Source organism: Pantherophis guttatus, chromosome 2 (assembly GCF_059756535.1).
Source record: "Pantherophis guttatus breed Tessera chromosome 2, ASM5975653v1, whole genome shotgun sequence".
In the NCBI taxonomy this organism is placed as follows: Eukaryota; Metazoa; Chordata; class Lepidosauria; order Squamata; family Colubridae; genus Pantherophis; species Pantherophis guttatus.
The window spans coordinates 224708513-224728376 of record NC_142064.1 but is presented as its reverse complement, the minus strand read 5'-3'; the positions used below and the strand labels follow the sequence as shown (position 1 = coordinate 224728376).

Below are 19864 nucleotides of genomic sequence, written 5' to 3'. Positions count from 1 at the left end.
TGTTTTACATAAATCAGTAAAATTTAAAGGTATGGATGTTTTTCTTACTTAAATAATCAAACTTGGAAATGTTGGATCGCGGGGGGTAGGGGAGGGGAGAGGCAGATTATAGTTTAGTGGTAGAAGGCTTTTTAAGGCTTTCCAAAATGTCAGCAGATTCAGGGCCAGCTGGTTCTCAGGAGATATGGTATTCCAGACAGCAGGCGCTGGAACATTTAATGTAATCAAAAGAGTGATCAGTTTTATTCCCTGGAGTCAAGGTTTCAATGTCTCTTTTTTCTTTTTTCAAACATTAAAATAATAAAATAGAAAATAATAGAGTACAAGATTCATATAACAAGTGGACCTATTGTAACTACCTAAAGAGATTAGACATACGCTACAAAATATGACTGTTCTTTTATTGGTACACTAACTATTCCCACAAAAAAAAAAAAATCACTGTCTCTCAAGGAAAACAAATCAGGACTAAAAAAGCACCAGCAGTAAACAAGTGAGTAAAATTACTAGCAATTTGTCCATGATACCAAGACAAGACTAGAAGACTATGGGATAATAAATCTGAACTGAACTGAACTGTATGCCAGAAGAATTGTCCAGCTCAAGCAGACCAAAGGGATATATAATCTGCCATCTTGATTCCAAACATCAGCTCGTTCAATGTCTAAAATAGGGCATGAAAGTGACATAGTTCCTCTGCTCCTTTATACGGCATCATGAATGCACAGGCTTTGAACATGGAATTTTAATTTACAGTGAATGACTGACCACAAGTTGCTCTCTGATGTACACTTTATAATCCTTTTTCAAAACCTTTTAAAATTTCAAGCCTCACAATTTTCCTGCCAGCATGGATATGCCTGAAGATTCCAGAAGCTGAAGTTCACACAGCTGGAAGTTGCCTACGTTGGAAACAGACAGAAGGACGGACGAATGGAGCAATATTAATATGAGGATAATAATGAAATCCACTATGTAGCTCATAAATGATTATTATAACATTGTTGTATGCTTGTTATCTAACATAAACTAGATATGTAAGTATAAATCAAAGTGTTTTTTTAACCCAAATAACAAAATATCATGCAAAAATATATAATTTTGTATGTAATAAAGCATTACAATCAAGCTAGATGAAATGGGAAGGGGGACACCAAAAACAGGAAAATAAACATGCAAAATTGGGAGTTTGCCTTTGTATATTAAGACAAAACCTAGGTGCAAACTTTGAAAGCATGAACAAACTCTTGAAACTGAAAGATCTAGAATGACAGCTATTGTCAAAATGGAAATCAAATACTGAATTAAATATGAGTTTAAATGTCAATATCCAAAACTTAAACAAAACCTAGAATACAAGATATGGAATGCAAACCTGGTAAAAAGCTAAGGCAAAAATGATAATGAAATCTAATAAAATATTGCTTCAGATATAATTTCTGATCTCTAGCGGAAAAGACGACAAAAGAAGACAAAAGATAATTGGATTTTTGAACCCTATGCCAAAAACTGAGTGAAACTGCACCCATTTATAAAAAAATACTTGAGATTTATGGAGTTAAAATAGTTTTATTTTCTTAGTTTTTACAGGGGTTAGAATCAATTCCATTTATCCATGTATTCTACTGTGATAGAATGTGCACCTGGAGAAGCAGTACAGGAGAGTTTTGGCAACACAGAACTTTCCCAGGGAGAGATCTGAATTAAGAGAGGTGTAGTCCTAAACTGGATGGGAAGGGTAGCCACAATTTAGAATCTCTTAGAATAGATCTAGGGCAGGGTGTCAAACTTAAGGCTCCGAGGCCGGATCCCGCCTGCAGGGTGCTTAGATCTGGACTGTGGGGCCACCCTGGAAACAGCAAAACTGGAGCTTGGGAGGGCTGTGTGTGGCCCTCGTGAGCTCCATTTTCACTGGCAGAGGGTTGCAGGAGGCTGTTGCAGCCAAAGACAGAGCTTAGGAGCCCATTTTCACTGGCAGAGCTCTTGGGCCGCCACAGGCACCCCGACACTAGTGACGTCGAGCTGGCCACACCCACCTTAGCCACGCCCATCCCAGCCCCCCAAGGTCAAATGCACCCTCAATGAAATCGAGTTTGACACCCCTGATCTAGGGGATTAGAAGATTTTTTTCCATTAGTTGTAAGCAATAAAGGATTCAGGTCAATGGGATTTCACTGGGTTTGGGCCAAACACTCATGGTGATGTCATTTCATAGGAAAATACAAACATCAACTCTTTCTTATAAATAAAACTCAGAGTTTTGGTTTTTTTCATGGCAAATGCAATCCTGAGAATATCCATGACTTTTCCCATGCAAAATTATAAACACATATGCAAATGAAATGAGACATGCTGCCTAGTTTGAAGTAGAAGTGATTACCGGAACAATAATTCTTTCTTAAATGAGCTTTTCTTGGATTCTTTTTTTAAACTCCAGAAACTCTATTCTGCTTTTGAGCCTTTGTTTATCTACTTCCATTATCAACATTTAGATTAGAACCACATGCTGAGCACATGTCCAAACAATATCTCCTGGCCTACTTCTCCATAGTAGCATTTCTGTGGTCTTATAATTAATAGGCTGACAGAAATTCCATTGGGTTTTAATGGCCTCCCTTCACACAAAATCTATATATGGTTTAGCCACTAGAGCCGTGATGGCAAACCTGTGGTACGCAGAGCCCTCTCTGCTGGCATGTGCACCGTTGCCCCAGGTCAGGTCTCTATGGCATTTCTTTCATGAGCTTCTGTTTCCCTGCAAACATCGAAACAGAAGCTCATGAAAGAAAAAAGATCTTACCTCTTGCCGCGCTGCTGGTGTTGAGATGCCCCACCTCCTGCCAGCCAGCTGGTCTTTGGGTCTCTGCTGTGCATGCGCGCATGTCCACACATGCTCATGTCCATGCATGCACACACATTCACACGCACGGGCACACCTTTCAATTTGGGCATGCATGCACGCGCAGTTTGGCCACTCAGTGCCTAAAAGGTTCACCATCCCTGCACTAGAAGAATGCAGAACTATGCTTCAGGAAAAAAAATCCCATGACATTTCCCAAGCACCCTTTTTTGTTAATGAAACAATAACAGCATAGACAGAATTCATGTTCTTCAGTCTTGTGCTTATAGATGAGAATATGCCCTTCCTTCTTTCGGGTTTTGTGTTGCTATAGATACAGACTTCCTTCCCCGTGGGCTGTATTTCAAATACAACCTTCAGGACCCATTAAGCTAACACTTTTGCTACTGTTCAGCCATGCTGTTTATTGTTAAACAGTGTCCTTCAGTATAAAGCAGACCAAATCTCTTTAGAATGAAGGAAGCTCAATTGTGTTCTAAAGTGAAATGGGAAGCTTCAAAGAAAAGATTTGGAAGGAAAGGCCCTGACCCTGAATTCAAGACCCAGCAAAAAATAATAGAACAGAAGATACTCGATGCTGACGGGTTTCAATCTCTGGTTCACCATTTTGAGAGTTTGATGGAAATGGGGCCAGGGGACACTTCACAAAAGCAGGGATGAGGAAACTATTTGTAATCATAGATTACCTGAAAGCCAGTATCTTGGAGTAAGGAAAGACAGAATGCTGGACTAGCCACATGTTGATGGTCAGATCTGTGTCTGTCTTTTATTTTTCTTGTTAAAAATACAACTAAGAAAGCCCAAATCATCGAAGGAAGAAAGTGGAAAGGATGCATCAAAGCAGCATGAGCAACAGAAAATCGTAAGGATGTCTATTCATACAGAACATTCAGAAACGCTTTTCATGAGAGACCATATTTATCCAAAAAGAAGGGAGGCAGCACTAAATTTAAAGCAAGAAAAACAATGTGACTCTTAGTCACTCTAAGTTGGATTCTTTGATTTTATTTAAAATTATTTGAGAAAAAACAAAATTTTCCTTTCAGTCATATAATCAATACTTTGTATTAACATAAGACACAGACATATGTCTTGTCGGATCCCACAGGCCGATCAATATGTTTTATTAATGTTATTAATTTTTATTTCAGAGAAAATGTTATTGTACTTAGAAATGTATAAAGGTCACATGTCAAATGAATAAGGAAGTATTTAAAAGAAAATGGCAACCAACTCAAACATTTAATGTAATTTATATAATATGTTGGCCTGACTTACTATATACACACAAGAGAGGGGGGTGTGGGAGAGAGGGGAAGAGATTAAAGAATGGAGAGAGATTAAAGAATAGGTAGTTTAAAAATTTATAGTGTAGCGAATGAACTTTTAAAGATATATTTTTTCAGATTTGTTGCAGCTTCAACTCACATAAACTTAACCAGTTGTCTCATCAATTCTCATTGAGATTCATCTGGCATCATTTTTGTCTTCTTAGAATAACGAACCCAACCTTCTAAAACCTTTCACAGAATTTGCTGAATTTGATCTAACTCCATTTCTCAGATACCTAAGCTTTTACTCTTGCTGTTTTAATCAAGTTAGTATGCTATATTATTTTATTTGATTAATTTTCAGTGATACGAACATACATGTTTACTAAAAGACTGGCTCTAAACTTAATACAATTATAACTGATAAAAAGTCTAAGCTCAATTTCTAAATTTCCAGTAAAGCGGTGTAACTAAGAGATTTAACTAAATTTCCAGTAAAGCGGTGTAACTAAGAGATTTAACCAACTGATTCAAGTCTCTTGAAACACATCTTCCTTCTAATATGATTTCTCCCAAAGCACATCAAAATTATTCTTCTGAAGCATCCACACTACCTACTAGCAATTTTTTCTCACATCTCCACTTTCCAGTCAACCTGATTTCAAGCTGAATGTGATAAGACTATGTATATGTTTCACTGACAGAACTTGGAGACAGAGCAGTTAACAGGCCTCCTGCTAAGGAAATAGCTATGGTTGACCTCTAAAGAACTATCTCTGAACTAATGATTAGGAAAGTAGAAAAGCTGTATTGTATACAGTGCAACTGTCAGTGACCAAGGAATAATCTGTCCCTCATAAACTAGATGAGTGCTCTCTCTCTCATCCTCTATGTCAGTGTTTTTCAACCTCGCCAAATTTAAGATGGGTGGACTTCAACTTCCAGAATTCCCCAGCCAGCCATGTTGACTGGGACATTCTGGGCATTGAAGTTCACCCATCTTAAACTTGGCAAGGCTGACAAATACTGCTCTTCATCATCCATCATGAATATTCCCTTAAATCCTAAAACAGTGCATGCTCCATTTTTACTGCCTGCTCTTTTTTGTGTCACAGATTAAGGTTTTCCAAAACATCTAAGATAAATTTCTAAATGTGTATTAATATTACCTATATACATTCTGCCTCAAGGATGAATTATGGAGATGCAAGAATCCACAGCCATGCAATATAAAGCAAAGAGGGGAAAAGAGATAGACACCACTAGAGGTTCTTCACCCACTTCTGATTATATAGGAATTATTTCTCTGAAACTGGAATCTCTGGAATTATTATTTCCAAAATATGTTAACTGATTAAAATCAACCACAGGTAGACCTCGCTTAACAACAAAAATTGGGTCTGGCAAATTCTGTCACTAAGCAGTGCCTATCACATAACTATAACAGACTTACAACTTCATTCTGCCATGGCCATTAAATGAATAACCCAGAGCTATTAAGCAAAACAAGTCATGACCATGACTTGTGATTTTACCACTGACTTCTTCATTGACCTTGTTCATTGCAAGTCATCTATGAGGCATGTGAATGGCAAACTTCAATCACATGAATAAAAGGATAGAGTAATAGTCATAAGTGTGAGGATTAGTTGTAAAGTTATTTTGCTGTTAAAATTAATTATGTGTGTGAGAAGTGTGTATTTTCTTCTTTATAATGGTTTTGATAAAATGAGTTCATTGGTTTATATAGTAAGGTTTATTTATTTGCTGCCCATCTCATGGTAATAGGCCAGAGGTGGGTTCCAACCAGTGTTATCATTGGTTCTCGCTTTGCACGCACGCATAAGCGCATTAGATTTCTGCCCAGCTGAAGCGCAGCAATCCACTCTGTTACGCCTATCAGCTGGGCTAAAAAAATGACAAATATAGGTAGGTATAACGTGGGGGTGGGCAGGAGGGCCCAGCTCACAGTCATAGAGAACCAGTTCACTGACGTCACATCATCACCAGTACCGGCTCACCCGAACCAGGCCGAACCGGGAGCAACCCACCACTGTACTAGGCAACTCTTAGCAGCCTAGAGTGGGATAAGAAATATCCAAACAATTATAAATATAAAAACAGATTAAAATTGCAAAAATAATAATAACTTAAAAATATAGGTTAGAGCAGAGAGGCAGGAGTGCCTTCTTTGTTAAGGCACCAAACACCTGCAGCCAACAGCTTGTCGTTTGGGACATTTTAATTTTTTTCAGTGGCTGTCAGAACTTCAAATGGTTGCTAAACAGGGCAGTCATTAAGCAAGAATTACCTTGATTTTGCATGTATTACTTTAACATTACTCTTTTTCACAGAGTACCTGAGGATTATTATGTTGTATTGTTTACAGTTTAGCATCCTTTCTCCTTTATGCTGCTTGCCTATTTTAGCTAGCTTTTCTGGTGTTTGTTACCTCAAAAAGAAAACTTGTCTGCTGTGTCATCTACTGTCCACTCCCTATCATCATGATCTTCAGTGTACATGTACTAATATAGGTTTTCTCAACTGTCATACAAATAACCTCCCCCCATATGAATTGCAGAATCAATGAATAAATAAATATTTGGTTTGAGGTTATGCATTGCATCCACATGAATGTACACATTCCCAATACTCCCACAAGGTTTCTTGGAAAAGAGAAGAAGCCTTGTTTGTTTCTCTCACAGTAAACATGACTAGTATCCTGCTGTTAACGGCAGTAGAAACAACCAGTATCCAGAGAAATGACTAGCAGGCAGGCAGGAAGAAGTGTCACTGAAAAAGGAAAGAAGGAATACACAAACCCAACAAAATACGATTTTACCTACAAAGAACATTCAATCTAATTTTTGAATACCCATATTTTTCAGACTATAAGACGCACCAGAGTATAAGACACATCAAGATTTCGAAGAGGTAAACAAAGGAAAAAAGTGTTTTCCTTCCCTGGCCCCCAGGAGCACTCTGCAGGCCTCCCAAACCCTCTACACATCCTGTTTTTGTGAAAAACGGGCCTGTTTTTGGCCTCCCAAACCCTCTACAGGCCCTGTTTTTGCAAAAAACGGGCCTGTTTTTGGCAAAAATGGGACGCGCAGGTTGGGGTTTCAGGAGGCCAAAACTGGCTGTATTCAGTGTATAAGACGCACCAACATTTCCACCCTCTTTTAGGGGGGGGAAAGTGCATCTTATACTCCAAAAAGTACGGTAAATCATTTACTGCCTGACCTGACTCATTTGCACACATACAAAAATGTAGCCCTTCTCTGCAACTCTGCTAGGATGGAAGTCCTGGAGGTTTGCAGGCCGTACAAACAGCAACCATGCCAGAGATTCAATAGAAAACATTCTCTTAATAGTTTCCTATCTAGTTTACAAGATTTGGTTGATGCTGTCTAATCACATACATATACATTATGCTTTATAGTTTTTCTAGTTAACATCTGCCCTCTTCGGAAATATACCGTATTTTTGGGACTATAAGACGCTCCAGACCTAGCTTTTGGGGAGGAAAACAAAAAAACATCTGCCTCTGCCTCTGCCTCCCAGCAATTTGCCTCCTTGCAGCAAACAGCAAACAGCCTGGTCAGCTGAGGCTGAGGCCGAAGGGTAGAGGTCAGCAGCTGAGCAAGGCTTTGGCAACATTCGCTCTATAAGACACACAGACATTTCCATCCACTTTTTTGGGTGGGGGGAAGTGTCTTATAGTCCGAAAAATATGGGTAGTTGATTTGAGGTACGTTAGCCTTAGCTGTTCAAATACATTCTTGCCTTACTATTACTCTCACCAGGATATTGGCTCACCCCAAAAAAACAACACAGTTTCTCTCCTGCAGATGTTATTTCAATTAAGTGGACAGGGAGGATCTACTCTAGATTGTAACACCTGGAGCGAAAATCCCAGATCTCCAGAATTAGAGTGCCCAAGACAGTTACTGTATACAGCAAGTTCAACCAATACAGATTCCATCCTTATTTTCTGATCTGAATTTCAACTGATTGACAGTGTCTCCATTTAGATTAAGCTTCAATTTGTGTTTCAATCATCTGTTCTATTCTGTCTAATATTATGACAGTAATTTAGAACCTGGAACAGCTTCTTTGGATTTAGTTGGAAAGGAAATAAGACTTGGGGCATCAAATTCCAAAACTCAAGTAAAGTCTGCCAGTAGTTTCATGTATATCGAAACAATCAGAGACAAATTTTTTTGAGCTGAGGGTGGCATTTCATTTTCGAATGACATAACAGAGATGACACTTCTAAACATGGGTCCAGAATAAAATTAAATTTCTTAATGTAACTGAAATTAATCACATCTAATCTGATTTCTCCCCATACAGTATACTTAATCAAGTCTACTTTTCATAACATATTAAAATTATAATTCATCAGCAATTTGGGGATTATACTCAAAGTTGTGGAGAGTTGTAGGCTATAAATCTCAGCTATGGGGAAAGAATATAGCGTAAAATAGACAATCACAAGAAGTTCTGTGTTCTGAACTTTCCCCTTTGAGAAGAACTAGAAAAATATAAGGAGCAGGCTATATAAATTTATTCTTAAAGGCTATTTCACCAAACTTTGTTATAATGGAACAGTTCACTGGATAGTTCACTGGATGTCTCTATGCAGCCTGAAAAATGAAGAGAAGTAATAGTTTACTTACTGACACCAGTTACACATACAATTCTTTGATGGTCTGATCGGGTGCCTCTAGACTCATCTAGAATTTCCTATCAATATTATTCTATTGTCCTGCTAATTTAACTACACTCCCCTGAGCCAATATGGTCTATTCAGAAGAACAGAGTCTTAAATAAAGGCCTGATGATTAGAAGATAGCCCAGAAAGCTAGCCAAGAAATGGTATGTCTCTACAGATTAGCACATTAAATTTACCGGTCTTTATGATCAGAGGTCCCTTAAGACTATTCATCCAACACTCTGGTACTATGAGAGATGTGGAACTTCTTGAAACAATAACAACACCTGCTGCTGCCTTTGTTATTATTTTTTTCTGTCAAAAGAGCACTCATAGCAATTAAGTAATCTCACGTGAGAATACTAACCTGACCTAATTAAAAACATTTGGTTTCTCATCCAGGAAGTATTTGGGGATAGGACAATATGGACACAAGGGGCAAAATATCTTCTCCTACCCCCTCACACACACACCTGTGAATGAATTTATTTTTTATTTAATTTTTAGCCTGCCTTTATTACTTTATAAGTAACCCAAGGTGGTGAACATACCTAATATTTCCTCTCAACACAAGAACAACACAACAACAAAATGAATGAGACTAGAATGCTAAATCTTAAGAGAAGAACCTGGATGAAGCTCAATAACTACATTTTCCATTAAAAAAAAAGGGAAGACACCAACCCACTAAAAAAAGTCAACATTAATTAGGCAAAATGAGCAAAGAACACAAATACATCCTTCCTGATACTATGTAAGGAACATATGCAGGAACATACAGTCTATAGATATAATTAATGCATAATTGCAAGACATGAGAAGACTTCAAATATTTTACAGGTTGAGATGGTTACATATTTTTCTACACATCTCAGTCTTCCTCTATAACCAAGGCCAAAATACGTTTTTCAAAAGACAGTTCTGGGCTATGGACTCACCGAGGTATTCTGACACTGGATGCTGGTACTGTTGAAACGCAGGGCAGTGACACGGGAAGGGTTCCCAGGGATATGAAAGATGCATTCGTAATTGCGCTGTCCAGACTGTGGCTGTGGCAGGTTTTTGGCAGTTAAAGTGATAGGCTTCACTACACCAACAGGGATATAGATCTGGGTGCTTGGAAGGATCTGTGGGCAGTCCTGTGAGAGAGAAAGATTTAAAAAACAGGTTTTACATATTTGTTTCATGACTGATAGCAATGGTGTGAGCATTAACACCAATCTAATTTACAGAACTTGTTTCCCTGAAAATAAGACACAGTCTCATTTTTTTTCCACCAAAAAAAATGCCAGCAGGGATGGGTTCCACTTACCTTTACTACCGGTTCGCAGCGGGAACGCATGCGCTTCTGCGCATATGCAGATCATCGATGATGTCGTGGTGGATGGGCAGAGCCTCCTGCCAGTTTTACTACCGGTTCCATAAAACTGGACAGAACCGGGAGCAACCCACCACTAGGCACCAGGTCTTATTTTGGGGGATGTCTTCCACTTACTCACCTCACTTGTGTGCATCACCCCCAGCCTTCTTTTTGCTGTCAGAGGCCTTCATGGACTTCTGTCGTTGGCAAGGCCGGCAAGGCTTTCCTGAAGGCCTCTGCAACTGATAACAGAGGTCTGGATTGATCTGGACCTCTATTATCGGCTGCAGAGGCCTTCAGGAAAGCTTTGTCGGCCGCAGAAGAAGTGGGGTAGCAAGGCAGGTGTCGGGATGTGCGAGGCCTGGCTGCAACTGTCCGAAGGTAAGTAGTAGGGCAGCTCTACCCACCCCCATCCCCACCCTAGCTTAATTTTTACCCATGCCCCTTGTCCCACCCTGTGCACCTCGCAGTGGGTGGGGTCTTAATTAGGGCTTATTTTGGGGGTAGGGCTTATATTGGGTGCACGTGTAAAAAACAATTTAGGGCTTATTTTTAGGTTAGGTCTTTTTTGGGGGCAAGCGCAGTTCTAGTTTACTATGGTTAGCTCTGAAATAAAATTACACTTTAATGTGAATATGATAGCATTAACCACTTTAAAAAGGTATGCATTATAAGTAAACATTCATAAAGGAAAGCTGTATATTCAAATATATATTTGATTATACATGTAATAATGGCAGCAAGAATGGTATTTGCACAAAATTGGAAAGCAGAAAAAATTCCTACAGAGGGAGAGCTAATTAAGAAAATATTAGAATGTGCAGAAATGAGTAGATTAACATTAGCAATTAGAGGGAAGGAAAAATTGGAGTATTACAACATATGGGGGCAATTTTATCAATGGATAGAGACTGAATATAGACAAAAGGCAATGTAAAAATAAGAAATATGGGAAAATATGTTGTAATACATTAAATTTAAATGTAAGAGGAAAGATTAATATGTACTAAGAAAATGATGATAAAAAAATTGTACCCAGATGTTACACTGATTGATTAATGATGAATTGTTTGTTTAAAAATAAAAATAAAAAAAATCAATAAAGGAAAGTTGTTATTCAAATGACATCGTTGGTTAAGGACTGATCTACATTTGGAAATGCTCTCCCTAAAAACTTCTCCTTGCTATCATCCTACTTCAACTAATGAAGATTCTCCAGCCTGTTATTTTGGTATTCTACTCTTCCTCACCTGGATGCTCTCAAGATTTGTGGTTTCCAACTCCTGGCATTCATTCTACTAACTCAGCTTCTTCTTCCCTTACTATTTTTGTTCTTTTGTCAAAGCCTTTCAGAATTCTGAATCATGCGCTTTCTTACTGCACTGAAAGTGCAGTAAAGTGATCTGTCTCCAATTACTCCAGTTTATATAACCATTATACCCAGACCACAAAAATGTCTGATTCATAACATTTCTGCTTATAGATAACAAGACCATTTAATGATTCAAAATACAGCTTATAAAATGTTACGGTTGCGCTCATGTTAACCTAAGCCATCATTGTTAGGTACAGTTATTTACAAAATTCTGCTTTGAGTTAGGTTTTACTTCTGTGATATTTACATGTGTCTAGATTAGAAAATCACAAATACTAACACTACTGCTCCTCCCATCCCATCAGTGGAAAAAAGTACTAATACTCAGCTTTGCACATTATCATGGAAAGGATATATTAGAAATGGAAGAACATCTTATAGCCTAATAACATTCCTGGGCAGAGCCCTCAATTTGGGGGCAGTAGTAGGGGTTCAAGAAATTTTAAGAGCATGTTAACAGCACCCTAAGAATGTCTCTCTTCTACAGATATCCAATCATAAAGCACACATCTGTAGGTTGTTCCTTACCATCCTACAGGTCTCTCAAGATTCAGAAAGCTCTCTAGGCCTGAAAAAAACACCTTTGGGACAACCATGACTTGGATGATTGAGAATTTCCATAAACATCTCTAGGGCTCAGTTTACCTTATCTATTTCATGGATATATAGCTATACTTCAAAGCCCTGGATGCAGTCACCATTTTATGTTCTTGTATGGGTGCTAAAGGCAATGTCAGAAATAATTAAAAAAATAGCTTATAGATCAGATTACGTCTGAGTCTGGAACCTTGCTTTGCCAGACACTGATATCTAGAGATATGCAAAATGGTTTGAACATGAACTTCTTGGAGCACTCTCCTTCTAGTGATTCATGCATGAAGCGAACCACGCATAAATGGTTTCTTTCTAATTCAAAATAATGTACGGTATTTTGTTTCAGACACAACCAACTTGAATTTTTTTGTAGGTGGGAAATGTTTTGAGAGTGAAACCATTCTGGTTTAGTGATGTCATTGGAAGCTGTCTTGCCACTTGCAGTTCAGATGTTGTTTTTCTGGCCAAGAGAGTCCTGGTTGTCAACCCCACTAGGTAGAGCAGGCCAGAAAATCAATAGGAAGCCATACTTTATTGAGATAGGTTATAATAACTGTATCTTACAAACTGTATCTTAATTAGACCGCAGCATTTAATTCCCTCATCCCCTTCCCTCGATCGCCTCCCCTCCTAACATATCAGAAAGCTCTCCATTGCTGAAACACTTCAAACTCTTACAAATTTTATTTAAACCAAACATGGAACACGCAATTTACTTTGAATTATGTTACATCCAACCACTACCAATTCAAAATAATTTCCTTCAGAATAAAATGATTGGTTTGAAAAGTTTTTTTATGTACACCTCTACTAATTTCGGATGATAATGATGCTGTTATTCAAAAGAATTTTAAAAATGAAAACAGGTAGGAGATTTCTGTATAAGCCATAGGGGCATTATGTGGATGTCCAAGAGAATTATTTCTCTTTCTTTCTTGCTTTACTATTCAAAGTGCTTTGTTAAGCAGACGTAATTGTTAGTGGAAATATGGCCCATAACAAATGCTACATAACAGGAATCACAATACACATGTATTTGGAAGTATTGAGTTTTCAGTTCTTCTTGTGTGCCCATTGCAAAGAGAATGAAAAGGTTTGCAACACAATATAGGCTGACAGTTCTGTCACAAAAGCTGCCAGTGAATTCAAAAAAACAGAAGGACCTTGGAGTATCAGACAAGCTGTTTACCATGGTATTTCACTATTCAACTTGCTATGAAAGGAAAGGCCAAGGCAATGTTGACAAGAACACTAGAGAAAATCAATGCAGTACAGTGGAAATAACACTGGAGAAAGCACTTCAAGCCAAGTTTGAATTTATCATCTGCTATGAAGCTCAGAAGGTGAACCTGAACCACTCTATTATCGCTATCCTATCTCCTAAGCTAAACACATTTATCAATGTATAACTGTGCCCAAATAAATAAAATGTATCACAGCTTAACCTGATGGCTTGGTTTACACTTACTGAGACTCTAACTGGGATCTCACAATATGTTCAACCTCAAACTATCCAACTTTATTTTAGCCACAAGCTTATGTTGCAGGATCCAATCTGGGTTGATCACTGGAACCAGAGCCTTAATCTTCCAAGCTGTCGTACTCATGCTGGAGCCCATCCTCAGGGTCATATTCATATTCTGATAGGGAGAAGTTCCCCAAGGATGGGCTCCCACAGGAGTCCAAAAGCTTGGAAGACTAAATCTCTGGAAGATTGACACAGATTGACCTGCAAAACAAATATGGTGGAAACCATACATTGAAATTTAAGTTCCTTAAATGTAGGCTGAGATGCAAATATTAAGTATGATAGTAGGTAGCATAACTAAGAAAACTGGCTTTTGCTATTCAAGGATGCACTAATCTTTGCTGTTTCTCCAAGGCTTAACCCAAATTAAGGCAACAAATACCGAATAAATAGCAAGTTTAGGGGTATAATATCTCTATTTACTTAACACTAGTACATGCTCTCTGAAAGCAATAATAAAATCTATAAAGGTGCTTAACTTTATCATTCAGGTGGTTAACAAATGCTAACTCCTCCTTGTTGACCGTTCTCTATGAAAAACAAGCTGCAGAACAACAAGATGGGATGTGGATCCTGACAAACCAAAATATCAATCTTCCTTTTTCTGCCTGTCTGACCTAAAAATACAACCTGACCTAATATTAAAAAAAAGAACCTTCAAAACCCCCAAATCTATTACAAGGTTATTTTTCAGAATATCATCCAGCTCTATCTCTGCAGGACTCAGCGCATCTCCCCATTTCTTTGTGATACCGATCACCGGCAACAAATCACAGCATCTCTGGATGCTCTGGTGGAAATGCTGCAGTTACATTTGATGGGAAACAAGATTCATTATTGACTGAGCCAAATGCTCAACTACCGTCTGAGTCATGGGTGAACTTTCCCAATTACCTTCAACAAGTGGCTGGCAAAGTAGAGGCCAAAAGCTCTTCATCCCACTTTTTGCTCTCATAGTACCATCTTTGCTTCCCAAAAGGCTAGCTGCAATACTCAAGAGAAGAGAAGAGAATAAAAATAAACTGGACCAGCCAGGAAAACAACCCTGGATCCCAGAAGGCCACCACTTCAGCAACAATATCCTGATGCAATACCCAGATTAGCCAACCAGGGCCTAATGGCAAAGGCATCCCTGCCTTAAATAGCAGAGAGAGAGGAGAATAACATGTTTTCAAGCTAAGTGTAACAGATTTCAAAAACTGGCCTTAGGAGCCTAAAGATATGTATGCTCATTGGGGATTTCCCTAGAGGCAAACTAGGACATGCTTCAGTTTAGCGCAATTCAGGAAGGCCTATTCTATAAAATAGAGCATATAGCAAAGGCAAGAAAGAGATGTGTCTTTCTATACCAGGAATGACTGCCAAATGCCCAAAGGCCTGGTATTTATTCATTTATTTAGTTTGTCAAACATGTACGAGATAACAGGAATAAGTACAAACATGGATATTATTAATACAGGAAATGGGTACGAATAAATGGAGACAGTAGGACAGGGACAGAGGGCACGCTGGTGTGCTTATGCATGCCCCTACAGACCTCTTAGGAATGGGGTGAGGTCAACAGTAGACAGTTTAAGGTTAAAGGTTGAGGATGTAACAACAGTCAGGTAGTATATTCCAGGCATTGACCATTCTGTTGCTGAAGTCCTGCTATCTCAAAAACACCTTACAGGAATTCTCACCAATCTATCCCTTGCGTCAATGAATTATCAAAGCTACAAAATCAAACAAACTAACTCAGAATAGTTGGCAAATCCCTGCTCCCTCCCTCTAAGCTCCATGAATATTGAGTTTCCTGGTTTCTAAAGTTCAAACAAGTTTTTCTCACTTTTTTTCCAAAAAGAATTCAACATCCTGTTCCTGCTGTTCCTTCAACACTCCTGAAAAAGGGACAGGTTGAGAAATTCACTGTTAGCTATGAATTTGATTATCACAGCTCTTTGATCTTCGATAACCAAATTCGTGGGGCATCCTGGTAAATGAGCCAGAGGTATGTGCTGTTATAACAACGCAGAGTCCTTAAAAATGCTTGCAAAGCAATCTGACACAAAATATGCCTCCTCAGATGCCTAGACAAATACAATGAATGAGCTAGTGTGTTTTTCCATCCTAAAGATATACACATTTTAGTGATTTTTTTTCAGCCAGAAATGCTCCCATCCTACTATGTTGTATTTGGCATATATAGGGAACAGTGCCTAATTGGACAAAAAATCTGCCGTACTGAAAAACAGGAAGCACCTGGTACCTATGGATTTTTTTCTAAAGAGCTTCGTGACTCAGCATTAATGACACTAGAGTGAAAGTTCCTCAGAAGAAATGGCTCTGATGCTCCTCAGATTTTTTCCCAGCTGTTCCATCTTTTTGAATAGCCAATTCTCAGGATTAATGAGAACATCTCCTTATTCAAATACCACAAGCTTATCAACTGCTTAGCCAACGTATTTTTTCTTGGATAGCAGAGACACTGAATTTTGGACATCAGTGTGAATGACAATATTGTCATCTACCCATTTAATATAATGTAACCTTCTAAGTCAGAGGTCCCCAATCCCCCCTCCCCCCCGTTCATGGGCCGGCACCTGTACACAGCATGCCAGAAACCAGGCCATGCAAACAAGTGAAGCCCCATCCATGGGATGCAGGCAGCACATGAAACCACGCCCCCTCCAATCCATGGAAAAAACCTCTCTCCACAAAACCTGTCCCTGGGGCCCAAAAGGTTGGAGGCCACTGTTCTAAGTCATCCCTGCACAGATACCTTGGCACATCTTTCTGGACCCTTTTCAGTCCGGCTTCAGACCTGGCTACAGCACGAAAACTGCCTTGGTCACGCTGATAGATGATTTCTGGTGAGCCCGAGACAGGGGTAATTCCTCTATCTTGGTACTACTTGACCTCTCAGCGGCTTTTGATACCATCGACCATGGTATCCTTCTGGGACGACTAAGAGAGCTGGGAGTGGGAGGCACCGTATTGTGGTGGTTCACCTCCTATCTCTCTGTTCGACCAGTCGGTGCTGGTAGGAGGACAGAGGTCATCCCCTAGGTCCCTCGTCTGTGGGGTGCCTCAGGGCTTGGTCCTCTCTCCCCTCCTATTTAACATCTACATGAAACCACTGGGTGAAATCATCTGAAGACATGGGGTGGGATATCAGCAATATGCTGATGATACCCAGCTGTATATCTCCACCCCTCGTCAGTTCAGTGAGGCGGTCAACAGCTCAGACTTAACCCAGACAAGACCGAATGGCTCTGGGTATTGCCCCCTAAAGACTATGTCGATTGTCCATCCTTGGTTCTGGGGGGAGAAAAAGTGCCCCCCTCAGAATGGGCTCGCAATTTGGGTGTCCTTCTAGACTCACAGCTGAGATTGGAACATCATCTGACAGCTGTAGCTAGGAGGACCTTTGCACAGGTTCGTCTGGTGCACCAACTGCAACCCTACTTGGATCAGGAGGCTCTCCTCACAGTCACTCATGCCCTTGTCACCTCACGGTTGCAACGTGCTCTACATGGGGCTACCCTTGAAAAGTGTTCGGAGATTACAGTTGGTCCAGAATGCAGCCGCACGAGTTATAGTGGGTACACCTAGATATACTCACATTACACCAATTCTCCACGAGCTGCACTGGCTCCCTATTGGTCTCCGGGCACAATTCAAGGTGTTGGTTATTACCTTTAAAGCCCTACATGGCTCAGGACCAGGCTATCTTCGAGACCACCTTCTACCACATAGCTCCAAGCGACCACTAAGATCCCACAGAGTCGGTCTCCTCCGGGTCCTGTCAGCTAAACAATGTCGGCTGGTGGGCCTGCGGGGAAGGGCCTTCTCTGTGGCTGCTCCAGCTCTCTGAAACCAATTGCCTCCTGAAGTCCAGACCGCCCCCATCCTATTGACCTTCCAGAAAGCGGTGAAGACCTGGCTCTTCCGGCAGGCCTGGGGCCTGCCGTTATAGTGATCTTGCGAGACCCGGCCACAAATTGGAGTGTATGTGTTTTAACATTTTAATGTTTTAATGTCTTCTTTTAACTTTTGTATGTGATATTGTTGCATTGTTTTATTCTCTGTTGTAAGCCGCCCAAAGTCCCTTGGGAGTTGGGCGGCATAGAAATGTGACAAAATAAATAAATAAATCTTTCTCATTTTGTAAAATATCTCTTTGACTTTGAAAAATCACATCTTGATCTATCTGATAAAGTTGAGATTTACAAAAATAAGAAAGAAAAGTTGAAAGTGAAAGGTCAACTGTCCTCTGAGGCAGGGGTCTCCAACCCTGGTCATTTTAAGACTTGTGGACTTCAATTCCCAGAATTCTGTGAGTTGAAATCCACAAGCCTTAAATTGGCCAAGGTTGGAGACCCCTGTTCTGAGTGACAAGATGATAGAAAGGATCAAAATTATTACATAGAAAAAATGCTCAATGCTGACACCTCCATCCATCACAGTAATCTTTCCTATTATATTTAACAAGCTGCTTTTCTCATTTTGTATTTTTTTCATTATTAATATCTACAGAAACTTTTTTTAAAAACCTACCAACTTATCTCCTTAGCTGCTCCCAAACTGTGGAATGTTTTTCTACTGAAAGCTTCAACAGACCTCAAGTGTCTCATAAATTTTTAGAAAAGCTATTATGACCCAATTCAGAATCAATGAAAGTAACTTTTGGGCAGTTTGGGGTGGGGGGTCCAGACAACAGATTTCCTGATATTTTGCCAGCAAAAGTGACTGGCATCGATGGAGGCAAGATGGTCTATGTATCTTCACATATTTATCAAAGACAGCCTGCCTCTGAAGATACCAGTTAAATGCCAGGAAATCTGTTGTCTAGACCACAGTTGATAAACTCTGAACCCCAATACTGCCCAACAGATAGCAGCCATGAAACTCTACACCACTAAAAGTTAACTATTTTATTTTCCTCATTTTTTAAAAAAACTGGAGATGTACATTATTAACTTCAAGTTAATATACCAATAGCTATTTCTGAGGCTACTTGGTTGCTTATTTATTAGAAACAACAAGGGGAAGGGAAAACAGTGAACAAAATTGTTAGGGAATAAACTACAGTAAGCACCTGTCTTCAAAGAATACGTTTCACCAATTTCATCTCTCTCCTTCCACCTGCTTTCAATTTTATCAAATCATGTTTTGATTAGATAAGAAAATTAGGAGATTGTTTTGTTTCACTATCCAAATTGCATCCTGTTGTCATTCAAAGGTTTTGAATTAAAAATAATAATTAGGCTGTCTAGGTGTTAAGCGGGAAGTTGTGTTCTGGCTACAAACAGCCTGAATGCAGAACAATTATTTTAAAAATATAGAATCGTGGGACATCAAGAAAAATGGGTTTAATACCCTTTTCACAAAGGCACAGAAAAGCACCTGCTCACAGGCCAATTGAACTACACAATGAATAAAGACTTGTGTGGTGCCTACAAATACAGGGCAATCCTCCTTCTATGTAGCTTTTCTTGAACACTCCAATGGCCTGGAGCGTGCTGGAATTCAAAAGCAAAGAGACCTACTTGGTATTATAAATGAATAATTATTGTATAACTTTATACTTGCGCACAGCATCTTGTCCCCAAAACACTACACAGATTGTGCTTCCCTGGCTTGGCATTCCTAACAAGAATTCAAGAAACAATGAATCAGAAACAAAGAAAGGTTAAAAATCTATGGGGTTTTTTAAAGATTTTTTTTTAGATTAAAAATCTAAATTCTAGAGGAATTTTTCATTGGGCTTTTTTTTTTCTTTTTTCTTTTTTTGCTAAAATGTACAAGTTGCAGATTCCTTGCAATACAACCAGGCTCCGAGCTTGCCTAAAAGACCTTTAAGGAATTGTTCAACACTTATGAAAGGGTAGCAATCCAAAGAGATGGATACATCTTAACTCATCCACTGCTTCCAACTATAAGAAATTCCAGAATGAAAGGGGTGATATCCTCTGCCCATTCAATGCTACTTTGACCACTTCAGTTTGGAAGCTATAAGAGATCACAGTGCATGAGTGAACACTACTGACTGCTTCTTCCATCTTGAGCAATGAGCTGATTAGATCCCAAATCCAGTGGTATTTTGTCTGGCTTGCTTTTCTCCAGAAGCAGAAATTCCTAAATTTACTCAAAACTCAAAAAAGAACTGCTTTTGTT

General features: G+C 39.2%; 1 protein-coding gene across 5 annotated transcripts in view; it reads right to left on the bottom strand.

Annotated features, from left to right (window-relative positions):
- Positions 1-19864, bottom strand: part of PLXNA1 (plexin A1) — a 395502-nt gene that overhangs the window by 106403 nt on the left and 269235 nt on the right. For all 5 annotated transcript variants that reach the window (XM_060688304.2, XM_060688308.2, XM_060688309.2 and 2 more), the window contains exon 10: positions 9787-9987. In XM_060688304.2, the coding sequence (XP_060544287.2) occupies positions 9787-9987 (201 nt within the window). The remainder of the gene's footprint in view (positions 1-9786; positions 9988-19864) is intronic.